Raw genomic sequence first — 15,953 nt, 5'->3', positions numbered from 1 at the left:
CGCTAATACCGTAGGAACCGTATGATGGAAAATTTTAGAGGTTCTGAAACCAGAAACCGTGACGTTTTCATACCACGGTATAGCTTGAAACCGGCACATCTCTAGAACAAACGACTAAATATCGCTTTTTTTTTTTTCCCCCATTTTATGCCCTCACTGTCTCCCACATCTGGCATTGCGAGTCGTAGTCGAATTTGACCAAAATTGGCCATTAAATGCAGAGCAAACCCCAACCAGCCATTGGTTAGCTACCAAATAGCAGTTAAAAGCGAGTGTCACAGTGACATCCAACCATCAATGGCCATGCGAGCATTTATTCAGTTAAACCAGTGCTTCTCAATTATTTTCTGTTAGCCCCCCCCCCAGAACATGTGAATGTGTTGCGCCTCCCTGCCCCCAACTACCTGCCGCCACTGTAAATAGTATCATTTTTCTATTAAATTATAAGTACACCTCTGCTTAACATTGGGTCCTTTTTTCTATTAAAAAAGTAACATATTAACATTGTTTGTGACAAAAGCGCATCAATTTGCCTGAATTAAAAAAAAAAAAAAAAAGTCCCATCCAAACTAAAAATACACTCAAGGTACTTTTTTCTATACTGGACGATTTGATACTGAAAAATAAAATTTAATAATACATTTTAATTGATAAGCAACATTAACTCACGAGAACAATATGCAAAACAACTTGACCGAAAAAAACAAAGAATACCGGTGGTCCAAAAACGACAATGTCATGGGATAGAGGGATAGTTTTTATTTTTGCTGCAGGCAGTATGCATGCTAAACAGTGCACGCTGATCTACTGATGTAACAACGGGACAACTGTTCCCAATATTCAGCACGTTTTTGCTGAAAAACAATCAAGCTGCTTATCAATGAGATTGGGGTCAAATGTTTTTTAAGCGACACCTTAATCGAGTTGGCTTCCCGCTGTCCGCTACAAGCAATTTTAGACACAGTAAACAGTAGGCATGTGCCGGTTACCGGTTTCAAGGTTTACCGTGGTATGAAAACGTCACTGTTTCAAAACCACTAAAATTTTCCGTCATACCGTAGCACGGTATTCGCTATTTTACAAGTCTCAAAAATGCAGCCAGAAGTATCTTGGAGCAGCAGCGTCTCCCCTCCCTCTCCGGTTGTTGATGTGTGTGTGTCAGTGACGCTATTGAGCTAAACACCAAAAAAGAAACACTCCAAACAAAAGGCGTACTTTTCTTGAAATTATGGAGGTCTCAAATCATGGTAAATGAAATATACAGTTTTAAAACGTTGTACAAGAGTATTTTACACGAGTGAGTACAGTGTTTCCCACCAATGAACGAGACTGTGGCGGGCCGCCACAGTCTTGTTTGCCCCCCCGCCGAAAAAAAAAGAAGAAAAAAAAAAGAATAATCAGATGCGTCAGTCAGCCGATTACACAGCTGTAGCCCACTCCACTCTCAACCCGCGCGCGCGCTCTCGCTCACACACACACAGACACACGCGCCAACAGGTCGCGCTCATAGACGGGACTACTAGCCTGGTACACCAGACTCATAGCTGTGCTATGCAGGCATGAAAATCTCTCACCTTTCGGCGAAATTCGCCGTTTTGAAGTCAAAAAGGGCGACCTACGTGAATTGCGTAGATCCGGGGAGAAATTCTTTTTGGGAGGAGGGGGGTGGGGAAGTTTTATTTAATTATTATTATTATTATCATCATCATGTGATTAACTTAGTACATAAACTGAGCACTTAAGAAATCGGTTCTTTAAAAAAGTGACACTTGGACAGTCAGCAAATCCTTCTTCGCTGAAGAGAACCAATCATCGGCCCGAGCTGCGTTCCATTATTCCAAACGCGCGCACTCCTTATGTGTACATGGAGTGCTCGGAGAGCCTTTGGTTGCATTGCAAAGCTGCGAAAACAAAAAGCAGGCCTTATCCACACCGGGGCAGATCAGAGCGCAGCATACACACTTGCCTGTATTTCCCAGCAGATTGAATTTGGTGAGTAATGGTTTCAATCGTTTTCACATTTTGCGATATAAAAAAGTTACTGCCATTCGTTGCAGCTTGCGTTGAACACTGCCAGAGCTAGCCAAATCTCCCATGAAAAAAAATAGCTCCCGTTAAATTGGCGTCAAGCTTGTGTATTTAGCGGTAGTATAAACGAAGAAACACACTGTTGAGTCAAATTAAGCGGCATGCTCTCGGATGGAGGGGGCGCCTCGCATCGCTCCCGTCGTCCGCCTGAGGCGCGTTATTTTCGGCTGGGACTTGAGCTGACGGCCGGTGTCGGCACAACACTGGCCCGACGAGAATGAGTCCTGCTTCTTAAAGCTTTTCGGAAATAGAGTGATCCCTCGTTTTTCGCGGTTAATTGGGACGAGAACCCGCCGCAATAAGTGAAAACCGCGAAGTAGCCCCCCCCCCCCCATTTTTTTGTGCGTGTTCAGATTTATTATTCATTTTATTTATTTATTTATTCAGATTTTACATTGGAAAAAGATACATATATATAATACATGTTTTTTCACTTTTTTCACCAAAGTATTATTTATAAATGGTTTTCAAGCACTTTAAAATGTAAGAATTATGATAAGTTTTAAACATGTTACTGCCCCACCGAATTATTTTTAAAGAAGAATAAAGTAGTAAGAAAATGCTTGGCTTTATTAAATGCTTCATAGTGAGTCTACTCAAACCCTCTCAGGCTTTGGTAAACGGTGATTGACACATGTGCAAAGTTTTTCTTTTTATATATATTTTTTTGGTTGAAGCAACTTATTTGAATAATAAAGACACAAATGTCCTAGCCAAAATGTGGCCCAAACGCAAAACAACATTACTTCAATGGAAAAATTTGTTTCAATCAAGAAAAATAGTTTTGAAATGCTTTTTTTGTCTCAAATTTATTTTTGCAATCAAAATCAGTTTTTATTGAGTGACTTTTGGGGGATTAAAAGTATATACTGTATTTTGATTGAAGCAACTTTGTTTTTGATAGAAGTAACTTTGTTTTTCGATTGAATAATAAAAACTAAAATAGGAAAAAGACTAGTACAAAGTATAATACTAGCCCAACAGTAAGAAAGTAAAAATAAGTTCATAATAATAAACTCTGAATGAACTGAGTAAACTTTTTTTTAAACCTCTCAAAGGCCAAACAGTGCAACTTTCATGAAATTATTGTCACATTCTGCTGCTGGTTAGATTGTGTTTTGTTGCTGGGCTGTTAGTGGGGGCCAGAAGCTGCGCTAGACTTTTTCGTTGTCTGTCATTTTGACGGACAGTGTCATAAAAATCCAGTCATAATCTATTTTTACCCGTCACTTACATTTTTAAAATGATATTAATGACATATTCAATAGTATTTAGTTTTCATTCATTTTTAATTAATATTCTGTCCGAACAAGCTTAACAAGAGGCAAACAGACAGCGGAGTGCACCAATCAGCGACGGGCAGACGTGCAGTTAGCAAAGCGACGAAGGCAGGACGAGAGACTTGCGCGCGGAAGTAAACATACGAGGAGAACGGAGTTTATTCAACATGGCTAGCACGAGACAGACTGTTGTCAATGTCTCGGGTCGATGTGTTTTAGCTCATTTAAAACTGAATTTACCGCGGATTGGAACATATTCTCGGCTCTCCCGCCATCCGTGTTGTTGTAGAGACGACTTTCGGCGCGCAAGAGTGACGTTGCTCGTGAAGAACACGTCACGCAAATAAACAAATCTGATTTGTCAATTGATTTTGTACCTACTCGAGAGGCTGTGTCCCAGACTTTTCTGTCGGTGTTTGAAAAATACAGGGAGAACAGTCTGGCCGTGCCAGGCAAACACTCAGTTGCCTTGACATTTTTCCGAGTAAGGCCAACGACGTCATGCATCAAGAGAGACAATAGCTAATTAATACGCTCACTCGCCACCCCGTGGTCTGGGGTGTAAATTGCAACCTGTCAAAATGACGGATGGACTTCAGTTTTTTCCGTCACCGTTTTAAAAAACCGGTCAACGACGGAAAATATTCGGTTAACGCGACCCCTGGTGGGGGCGTTCCTGACGTCGCACCTGAATCCAATGCGGGCTCATCAACGCAGCATTTAAGCACGGGTGAGCTCAGAGAAGGCTGCCGAGATATTTGCTTAGATGATCGCCATTTCACATCTCGCACTATAGTCTCGCTACATTTGCTTGTTACGCCCCTGCATTGGGTTTTTTCTGTTAGTGTGCTGCACTCGTTTGCAACCTCTACCCTGTGCAGGTATTTGAGTGTTTTTATTTGGGCTTTTTGGCTCGCTGCCTATCGTCTTATTTAATCTTCGAGTTTGTAGTATTGAGCTCCGTCGACCTGCTGTCACGGACCCCTTTTGTTATTTCTACTATCCTGCGATCGCGTGTTATTTTTTGTTTGCAATCATTAAACCCTTGTACTTATCCCCCGCTTGTTGTCTGCTTCGAGGTCCAACCTTGTTGCCACATTTGCGGACGCTCACAATTATAAGTAATAATAATTGACCACAGCATCCCGTCTCTCTATTAGCCTCGTTTTTTCGGGAGGGGGTGGGTCCCTTATTTCTATTTCTGAAAGGTGGCAACCCTACTTTGGAAACAGTTCCCAAATTACTGCAGCATTTCTTTCAGTAAAAGACAATAAAAGTAAAGTAGACGCAGTGAACTGACCAGCGCCCTTCCTCTGGATAGCAGTCCTGCTCTTGCAGGCTCAAATTCGTTGTGTTCGTTCACGTTTCGTCTTCACATGTTTTATCAGGTTCGAGGTATTGAAACTAGCCGATTTAACTCCACATCTCAAAACTTTCAGGCCGCAAATCTTGCACGCAGCCATTGATTTTAATTGACAGGATTTCTATTTTGAAATATTTCCCGACCGCCGCCATGCCGCCATGTCGGCCATGTCGCCATGTCGGCGGTCAGAAGTGGCTATTGGCCCGTTCTCATTGGTCTGGAGCAGGCCAATAGCGATAGCTGTTTGGTGTTGACGTGTCATCACACAACACAGAGACAAAGTGTAGTGAGCACCAGGAGAAAAAAAAGGCTGCGGTCAAATGTTATAATAATGGACCGGTAAATGGTATCGGCGCCGTCTTTGTTGGTACTCGCCGATACCGATACCACCATTTTGGGCCGGATCGGCGCCCCCTGCCGATACTAGTATCGGTATCGGTGCATCTTTAATAAAAACACAAATCTACCTCCATCGTTATTGAGAGAGAAAGAAATTAAGAAAGCTTTAAAACTAAAAGCCACCGGGGAGTCTGTTTTTTTTTTTTTTTTTTTTTTTAATTTATATTTCATTACATAGACATGCCTCGTAGGGAAGGGAGATTGAGGTATAAAAAAATGAGTTAAATGAGGCTGCTAAAGGCAGTGGATACCTCATCAGCTGGGTGAATAGCAGACCTGGTAAGAACAAGTTTGCAAGGATAGTCGGGTATTAAATACAATTATAAACACAATTACAATGTTATTTTTCTATAAGATTTTATGTCATTGCTTTATTAATCATTAGGTGCTAGAGTTGTTAAGTATGGATCATAATGAAATAATAGTTTTAAGAAAACTGTGCTGTTGGTGGCTAAGTGACCATCTGATGTGGTTTGTTCTCAGATGAACAAGTTGAAGAAGGAAGTTTTGATGCAGAGGTTGAAGGAATAAAAGAGGCAGACTGACTGAGTCACAGCCAGAAAGTGTTGATGACAGTTTTGATTTCTATTCACTGTTGCCCCCTCCCAATTAAAGTATGTCATAGTCGCAGCCAATTATTATCTAAAGCTGGTTAAACTTGAAGCTATGTTGTTTTAAGGTGTATTAAATACTTGTTCATGTGCCCCTTTTGATCTACGAGCACCCGCCCCACCACCGGTCTCTGCACGGCCCTGCTGAAACACAGTGTGGGTCGACAGAGCTCAATATTTTGTTGGGGTGTACAGTGTACTGGAACATATTTCCTCCACACCCTTCTCAGCTTTAACCCCTGACCCATTTTCATGCCTGGCTATGAGAGTATGAGTCTGGCCACCATAAGCAGAAAAAAATTTCCAGGGCGGAGCCAGCCACAGCAAATAGACAGCAGAGCGGGCCAATCAGCGACGGGCTGACGCGACGTCGGTTAAGCAACAAGAAACTAGCGAGAGACATTTCAACATATTCAACATGGCTAGCGCGAGACAGACTGTTGGTTTTAGCGACTCGATGTGTTTTTGGTCATGTAAAACCGAATTACCGCGGATTGGAACATATTGCCGCCGAGTCTGGTGTACCAGGCTACGGGACTACTGTCTGCTGCATTCTGCTGCATTTAGCGCGATCCGGCGACACCGCATACAGCAATTTATATTACATTCAGTGGTCTCAAAATGCCCTAAAGAGATACACCAGGCTTGAAAATGTACACACACACCCTACCCCGAGGGTCAGAGACCCTCCCACCACAGTCTCCTAAAATCCTGTGGGAAACACTGGAGTAGCTTCATTAGCACAAACACAACAGAATGTGAGGAAGTCATCCATGAAAAAGTTTGCCAAAAACAAAACACACATTTTCCTTTCAAATTCAAAATACAAATTAACTAAAAACTTACAAAGACGAATGTTAGCCTAGTCTTAGCTGGGAGAGCAACTTCATCGAGGTTATAAATCTCACGGCCACTGAGAAACAAGCTTGAATGAAGGAAAAGGGATAACATCAAAAATGGCTAATTGCGACAGATGATCTTGCCCTAAGCACAAATGTACGCTCGCTGGAAAAGGAGAGGTCTCACTCCCAGTGTTTTTAGATGAAACCTTTATACAACAAGATTCACATTTTAACTAACTTATCCATTTGTAACTTATTAACTTATGAATTCTGCGTTTTTTTTTTTTTTTTTTAAACAAAGGCATGACATGTAGACTAGAGTTGACACAGTGGCTGAGAATGGCGAAACTTCACTTGAGCTTTTGCCCCCTCAAAAAAAAAAAAAAAAGAAAGTACAGTCGATATTTTTCAATTTTATTTAGAAGTGTTTTTACTTTTTTATAGCAATTAATTTAGTTCTTGCTCCAATCTTGAGCAACCTGAGCTGTGGGTAGTCTATAAGTTCTATTTATTTTAATTTTATTTAAAATATTTTTTTTGTTTATTTTAACATAATATTCATGTTCCAATTTGCAAATATTTTCTGAAAAATAAAAAAAAAAAAATCACAGAAAAAAGTTTTTTTTGTTTTTTTTTAACCCATACCTCTCAAAATAACACATTTTGGAGCTATAATTGCAATACCGAGATACGTAAAACCGCGGTATTTTTGCTCACGGTTATCGTACCGTCAAAATCTCATACCGGCACATGCCTAGTAAACAGTAGTATTTCCTCGTCTCCCACTCTTTATTAAAAACAAAGCCAAACGGCCCGATAATGGCGCATTCTCGGCCACCGGGGAGAACTGGAGGTGAGGGTGGTCATCGTGATGCTTCAAAGCCGAAAATGGTACTTCTCGGGCGGAGACGTGAGAACCAAAGACAGTTGGTCGCTGCGTGAGCCCGGCCTGAAACGGGCGCACTGCTCCTCATGACTCTTTTGCAGTGTGCTCTTGTTTGGTTAAAAAATACTGCACACACTCTTAAAATGAGTGCGCCACTGCCACCCACTGAGTGGATATGCAATTACACTTTCTAGTATGGCAAAAAAAATATGTTCCCTCAGGTCACATGCGCCACCTCTGGCATCGCTCTGTGCCCCCCTGGGGGAGGTGCACCCAACTATTTGAGAAGCACTGAGCTAAACAGTCCTGGCCTGGCTTCCGGGACAGGAAACACAAACGGGCTTCATGTTTGTTGAGGAATAGACAAGGGCAAATGTCAATCGTTTCCTTGCACAGTGCCGTTTTCACACATTCACAGTAAGATCTATTCTATATAGAGTAGCACTTACCACATCATGATCATTCATGTCGTTGGCCGATAGTGTCCACATTTTGACTGTGTTTGGATCCAGAGCTAATTTATCTGCTGAGACACACAGATGCTCATAGTTAACCTTAAATTATATAGCTTACACACACTAATGACTCAAATTGGCTCAAGCTTTGGACTATTCTAGAATAAGCACAATCTAGTGAAAATTGAGTTTGAGACTAAAGCCCGTTTCTTACTTACAGAAAGGTTTCCAAGTTCTGTTTAACATTATTCCATCCAAAACAACAGTGAAGCTGGAGCGGCAGCACTCATCAAAATCTCTCAAAAAAGACAATTTGGAAATACCACATCCATCTTCGTGAAGGCAGATGTGGAACCAAGCCCGTGCCACTACAAATACCGGGTGTTAAATGTAGCCATGTTGCCGTAGTGTTACGGAAGGTACAGTGGGGCAAATAAGTATTTAGTCAACCACTAATTGTGCAAGTTCTCCCACTTGAAAATATTAGAGAGGCCTGTAAATGTCAACATGGGTAAACCTCAACCATGAGAGACAGAATGTGGGGAAAAAAATAGAAAACACATTGTTTGATTTTTAAAGAATTTATTTGCAAATCATGGTGGAAAATAAGTATTTGGTCAATACCAAAAGTTCATCTCAATACTTTGTTATGTACCCTTTGCTGGCAATAACAGAGCCCAAATGTTTTCTGTAACTCTTCACAAGCTTTTCACACACTGTTGCTGGTATTGTGGCCCATTCCGCCATGCAGATCTCCTCTAGAGCAGTGATGTTTTGGGGCTGTCGTTGGGCAACACAGACTTTCAAGTCCCTCTTCACCCTGTGGCGTCAAAATGATAACAAGAACGGTGAGCAAAAATCCTAGAACCACACGGGGGGACCTACAGAATGACCTACACAGAGCTGGGACCACAGTCACAAAGGCTACTATCAGTAACACAATGCATCGCCAAGGACTCAAATCCTGCACTGCCAGACGTGTCCCCCTGCTGAAGAAAGTACACATCCAGGCCCGTCTGCGGTTCACTAGAGAGCATTTGGATGATCCAGAAGAGGACTGGAAGAATGCGTTATGGTCAGATGAAACCACAATAGAACTTTTTGGTAGAAACACAGGTTCTCTTGTTTGGAGGAAAAAGAATACTGAATTGCACCATACCCATTGTGAAGCATGGGGGTGGAAACATCATGCTTTGGGACTGTTTTTCTGCAAAGGGACCCGGACGACTGATCTGTGTAAAGGAAAGAATGAATGGGGCCATGTATCGAGAGATTTTGAGTGAAAATGTCCTTCCATCAGCAACGGCATTGAAGATGAGACGTGGCCGGGTCTTTCAGCATGACAATAATCCCAAATATACAGCCAGGGCAACAAAGAAGTGGCTTCGAAAGAAGCATTTTAAGGTCCTGGAGTGGCCTAGCCAGTCTCCAGATCTCAACCCCATAGAAAGTCTATGGAGGGAGTTGAAACTCCGTGTTGCCCAACGACAGCCACAAAACATCACTGCTCTAGAGGAGATCTGCATGGAGGAATGGGCCAAAATACCAGCAGCAGTGTGTGAAAAGCTTGTGAAGAGTTACAGAAAACGTTTGGCCTCCGTTAATTGCCAACAAAGGGTACATAACAAAGTACTGACATGAACTTTGGGTATTGACCAAATACTTATTTTCCACCATGATTTGCAAATAATTGCCTTGGTGGCATTAGCAGAGCAAAACAATCTGCAAATGCGATTCACAAATACATAGGCAAAGTCAAAAATGTGTCAAAACTGACCCGCATGCGCAGACGTATGAATATAAATAACTACACATGCTGGCTGTACATCATTCTCGGGTGATCATATTTTGATTTCCAAAGAGCAGACACAAATAACAAACAAAAATAATCCCAGTTTAGTCTGATATACAAAGTTCATATGGAATGATAGAAAGAATTGATAGGCATGCACAGGTGCATGACTAGTCTATTATTTTGAAATATTGATTATTTGGCGCACAGGAAGAAAACTGAGCATTCTCAGGATTACCCTTTTTTGTTCATTTTCATTTTATTTCATTTTTTTATTTATGACTGTGGTCAAGCCCGCCTACGCCTGAAAGCTGAGTTCAAGCTAGGTGCTAACACTATTGCACAGCTTGCTGGTGTAGCTCCCTGTCCATCCCGTTCTTTGTTGACGTTATTGATGCGTGCATCCAATTCTATGAGACTCGTCCCGCTAAGACCGTCAAGTAAATGCCTCGCTCGAGCCGGAAAAACACGAAGAAATCGGATTTCTGCATCAAGACCTGCGGTATGAACCTAGCCTTTGTAACTCCAGGGTAGTAATATTTATTTGAGTAATGTTTTTAGAAAAATGTACCGGTAAGAGTAGTTTCACCATACCATACTTTAATTTTAGATCTGTGAAGAAGAAACATTACTCTAAAGGCCAAATTATACCAGACGCGTTTGCAGTCCGGGTCCGCTAAGCTCAATGTTGACTGGTGCTCCACAGTACGTCAAAAATTTGACAAAACACAGCGGCTGCGGACAACCGTGGTCCGGCAGCTCTGTCCCGTCGTGAGCTCTCGCGTGACCACGCACGATAATGTTGCATTGAAAACGACAACAAACACCCAGAGTCTGTACTCAACAGAGAAGTGGAGGACTTGATTGATAACTCAACATTTTTTTCCGATTTTTTTTTTTTGCTTTTACCATGGGTAAGTATCCTATTAAGGTGTAAATTCTCTTAATACATTTACTGATTCTGATGACCTCATAGCTTTTGCTATGGTGTTCCATGCAGCGTCCTTTTTAATGTTGTCCTCATATACAGTAAGGGATCAGCTGCATCATAAATCACTTTGTGACTTTCCACCTCCATGATGAAGCGTTCTACATCCATGTTTGCTGGTGTTTAAAGTGCCTGTGACACGAAAAAGCATGTTTATTTCATAATACACGCGGTATTTTATGCTCCTGAATGATATGGACCGCTTAGATGTGTGTGGAAGCGATCGCTATATTTATTTAGTTTTTTGAATCCCGCGCCAGGAAAATGAGTGACTTCCGGCTTCGGTCTTGCATTAAGGAGGAGGGCGCTGTGACGTGTACGGTAGAAGACGTCCTCTTCACGCTACAGTGTACTGTTGTGTATGAGGACGAAGGATTCAGCTGATTTTGCGGATTAATACGTTTATTTTTCGCATCACGCCAGCCAAACAGCTGCAGAAAAATCATTCTGTATGAGGGAGAGGCGTATGCGCCTTTTTGGAGTTTCAAAAGGTTCCCATTCACCGTGGACATTTACTGTGGGACCATTGGACTTACGAGGAAGTGAGTAAACATCTTGTTTTGTATTATGTCAAATACGAATACAGCGATTACAAAGTAAACACTACAAACTTCCTTTAAATGAAGGACTACTTACGTTTGATCATTGATAGGCATGTAAAAAGCTCTCCTAATGCATTAGCAGCAGCACATTAGCTGCGTTAGCTCCAGCCACCCTCCTCCGGGGAACGAACTGTAAATTGCTTTCCGCCGGGCGGTTTGCCGATCCGCTAAGACATTCGACAACCGGGTCGTCATGTCAAATAATCCAGGATAGCTATGTGTGATTTTCCGCTTTGAAGACTTTGAAACATCACTCGGTTCGGGTTAGCATGTCGGCTAGCTGTCACGCCTTCTGGTTTGTTTACATTCTCCGAAGCCGGGGAAGGGAAATGACATATGTCCGATTTAGGTGTCATAAAATATCGTTCGGGAGGTGCGACAGTAAAGGTGAAGTCGACAGTTTTGACCATTATGGAGTAATTTTGCCATGTCGTCCTGAATAAATGCATTTTTATTATTTCATATTCCATTCAGCACAAGACTGTTATTTGTCATGACCATGCCATTTATTTAGCAATTGGGGAAAATACTTGGATAAAAAGAGTATCCTGTAAAAATATTCAAGTAAAGAGACAGAAACAATGACATTTTGCCGCTCTCTTCGTCGCGTTTTCCTCGTTGTGAATAGTTCCCCCTCAACGGGCTGACTGGTCCTTCTCAAGCCATTTATATAGCTATTGGGGAAAAATACTTGGGTAAAAAGAATATCCTGTAAAAATATTGGAGTAGAGAGACTGAAACAATGACATTTTGCGGCTTTCTTCGTCGCGTTTTCCTCGTTCTGGATCATTTCCCCTCAATGGGCTGAATAGTAAAATCGATGAGCCAAGTCTACCGCTGACGTCATCCACCTGTTGGGGACGCTAAAGCCCTATAATGGTAGGCGTGGCTAACCGGCAGATTAAAAGACTAATTTCTCGTCATCTGTGCTTTGCTAAATTGTTGTATATAGTCGAATCGTCTCAAAATATGATTCTAATTCACATAATAATGACATTTTAGACTCTTTTTCTCGTGTCATATGCTCTTTAAACCGTGAATAAGCACCTGGCCTGTTGTCTCTAGGCCCAGTTCCGCCCATTTTGACGGCTGCGTCTCCGGCAAAAATAGAAAATAGCCCAGACCATCCGGCAGGGTCTGGGTTGTCGGAGATGGTCCACAGTCAATCCGTAGCGCAGACGCTGCCGGTATAATTCGAACAATGAGACAGAATGGAAACGGATTTGCTCAGACGCTGTATCTTGCCGCTCCCGGACCGAAAACGCATCCGGTATAATTTGGCCTCGACCCCGCTATTTTGGGCTGCGCTGCAGTCAATACTTTTGTCCTTTTGATTTTCGGGATTAGATTTTACAGTACTTTATTTTTGCCAGAGACGCCCACATTGTATGGCGATAGAATCGTGCCAAAACTAAAGAGAAAAAAGTGTGCATTGCAAATAAAAACATTCATTCATAAAACAATGAGGTTTTATTTGCTTGCAGATCAAAGTGCTTTCTCTTTTCACTCGTCCCACACGATATGGGACTGCCAAAATATCCTCTCCCTTACATCAGATGGCACTTTTCACAATTCAAAGGCCACCCGGACTAGACACGTCAAAACCGGAAGTTGCACACCAGTTTTATCGATCTGCTCCTTGCGACACAGGGGTTGCACTATTTTAAATTGTGCTCCCATGCTTTTTCCCGCTGCTCCTAAATTTTGAAATTTGCGAGCACCTGTGCTCCTGATGAAACAGCTTAGCTTAAAGGCCACATGGGAGGATAAGCAGAACTGAAGATTGATGAAGTACACAAAGAAGGGCAGAATCAACTCTGTAACTTACAACATGGCTTCCTTTCTTTTATATAAGAACATTTATAAATTGCCACCAAAAGATGATATCTGGTGAAAAATATTAACCACTGGACTTTTTTTTCCAGTGGTTGAATCACCCATGGCAAACAGATGAGAAGGAATTACCACTTCCATGCAGTTGTCAAGGTCAACAATGTGTTTGCATGGTCAAAATCAATTTGAAAGCAAGGAAACAAGACCCGCAATACCTGGCTGAGATGTAACTTTCCCAGAAGACAGCTTAATCGCACTGGACGATCCCACCTCAAAATCTGGTTTGGTTGCGGATATGCGTATTCTTGATAGATTGCTTTCTGGGTAACCTGCAGCTCTCAAAGCCTCTGAACTCAGTTTTGTGTTTCTGACCTATGGGAAAATTGAGATTCAAAAAACATAAATGAATCCTCTGATCATTTATTTTATTTGTTTATTTAACCTTTGTTTAAAGGGTATGTAACGGCAAAGGGGGTGTGAGACATCAATAGAACCGTTATGTGCCAAGATTACAAATTTTGATAAAGTTAACAAAAAAATCAATCACATTAATGAGCAATTATCGAAAATAGATCGAAAATGACGAACATTTCCGAAAGTGTTCCGGAAACAGCCGAATGGGGCGGCGACGTCACAACAAGTGATTGACAGTCGAGGCGGAGCCAGGTGCCATTGTTTTTTATCGACAAGAGAGTAACGTTCGGGTTTGTTTGACCAAAACATCACTAAAATGGTTCAAAACTGCTGTACTATGTGGTGTACAAATAGCTACTTATCGGAATATAGTATCCATGAGTTCCCGAACGCGAAAAAAAAAAGCTGGACTACGCAGACAATGGGTAAAGTTCGTGCGTGCAAAGAGGGCTAATTTTCTAGACCCGGCCTCCGGCACGGTTTTCTATTATTTTCCACCTGAAAGCTTTTCGAACTATGGACAAGTGAAATCGGGTTTTGCTGCAAGATTGCTGCTCAAAGCAGATGCGGTGCCCACCATACACCATCCACCTAAATGTCCCGAGATATCAAGAAAGAGGACGATGACTGGCAAAGGAGGGGAGCAGCCAAGCTCGAAATGGCCAGAGTGAGTACTCTTTTATAATAAAAAAATATCACGCATTGGATACAGGACTGGACACATGTATAAATTATCAGTCGTAAAATATATAGAACAAATCCTCTGATCCCATTCATATTTGTGTCTGTTGGCAGAGCGAAAAACTATGATAGCGCAATAAATGATAATTATTATATACATTACTTTATTTTGCGGTGACGGTGTATCAGCTTCACAAAAAGAAATGCAAAAAATTTCATTCGTTGTTTCCCACACGATCTGCTGCCGATGTTTCATCAGTGTCATTGCTCCCCTCAATGACCGTTTCATTACGCTGCATTGGCGTTCGTTTGGGCTCAAATTGGTAACCTAAAACACCAATTAAAGCTTCGTAACTCTCCTCGTCACCATTAGATGAACATTCGTTACGTCCTTCTACGTCGGATTCGTGGCTGAAACTAGAAACGAAATTGTCTGCCGTCATCGCCGCCATTCAGTATTAAAGCACTGAGCCTTTTTTCTTGTTGAAGAAACACCCCTCACTGTCAATTCTGAATTCTCTTTTATTGACAACGAGGGGTGTTTCTTCATGAGGGAACCCGGAATATGTGCAGGACGAACACAATGCAACAGCATAAACAGCTCGAAACACCGCTAATTCTCCCCTCACTAGAAGGAATTATATTGATGCAGACAGGCGCTGCCCCCCTAGTGGCCAGTGGCACTCTCTTCACTTGTCATCACACACAATCTGCCAGATCTCGGGTGCCGGTCGTTTTAGCTTAACAATCGAGCCAAATTTTTCTCATTTTCTTGTGTGTAATTACACGAAGTGGCATGATATGAATACAGAAGGCATGCGTTTATGGATAAATGACGGAATATTAACATTTTCCCAGGGCATGACATACTCTTTAACCATGAAAAAAAGTCTCATTGAGAATAAAAACAACTCGCACCCCCCCACAGTAAAATACACCCACCTTTGTCACTGACGTCAAACCTGATAACTTCAAGGCAGACATTAACTCCTCAGCAGTCCTCAAATTCTGGAATTCAACTTCTAAAAGAGATTCCAAATACAGTATGCTGTTAGTTATTGTTCATGGCAAATGAAGAGCGTAATTTGTCATATGTATTCTTTTTACAGGCTTTCTTTCAGAAAATCTCATTGAATGCTTTTTCAAACCAGTTTAGACTAATTTCATGCTCATACAGTTTCACACACACAAACTGAAAGCGTTAAACAACGCATATTTTTAATACTTGAAAATCCAAGTGTAACTGAATACTGAAACACAACAAAGTCTTTCACAGAATAAGAAACCAAAGGTAATTTGGTCATTTGGTCAGTACATTTAACAGAGCAGTTGACATAACATTCAACGATAACACCATGTAACACATACTGTATTTTGTTCCCAGGTTCTAAGTGGTATTTCCTAGTTTGTTTCATTCCATTGACATATAAAAACGCTTTTTTCCCCCCCAAAAAAGGTTTGGGTTTGTGGTCTTGACTTTGAAATTCTATTTTCCACTTTTCTTTACTGTAGTGATTTCATATATATATACATGTACATTGTCCTCTTTATTTTATACTTAGTTTAACCAGAAACACAAAGAAATGACAAGTATTTTCTGGATAACAAAGACGTAAAATCGGAAATTTTGAATATAGTCTGATTTTAAGCAAAACTAAACTTTTATCCAATTTGTGGCACTTTTTCATTTAGTTTGGACCCTAGCAACACAACTAAAAT

At 41.4% G+C, this 15,953-nt stretch overlaps 1 protein-coding gene across 3 annotated transcripts in view; it reads right to left on the bottom strand.

Moving 5' to 3' along the window:
- ciapin1 (cytokine induced apoptosis inhibitor 1) overlaps window positions 1-15,953 on the bottom strand; it is a 54,375-nt gene that overhangs the window by 25,634 nt on the left and 12,788 nt on the right. For 2 of the 3 annotated variants that reach the window (XM_057836982.1, XM_057836984.1), the window contains 3 exons: window positions 15,177-15,256; window positions 13,355-13,511; window positions 7,919-7,995 (listed from right to left, as the gene is read on the bottom strand). In XM_057836982.1, the coding sequence (XP_057692965.1) occupies window positions 7,919-7,995; window positions 13,355-13,511; window positions 15,177-15,256 (314 nt within the window). The remainder of the gene's footprint in view (window positions 1-7,918; window positions 7,996-13,354; window positions 13,512-15,176; window positions 15,257-15,953) is intronic. The other variant, XM_057836983.1, reaches the window with a different exon arrangement.

Source organism: Corythoichthys intestinalis, chromosome 5 (assembly GCF_030265065.1).
Source record: "Corythoichthys intestinalis isolate RoL2023-P3 chromosome 5, ASM3026506v1, whole genome shotgun sequence".
Lineage (NCBI taxonomy): Eukaryota > Metazoa > Chordata > Actinopteri > Syngnathiformes > Syngnathidae > Corythoichthys > Corythoichthys intestinalis.
The sequence above is the reverse complement of the archived record's forward strand: the minus strand, read 5'-3'. Positions and strand labels throughout refer to the sequence as shown.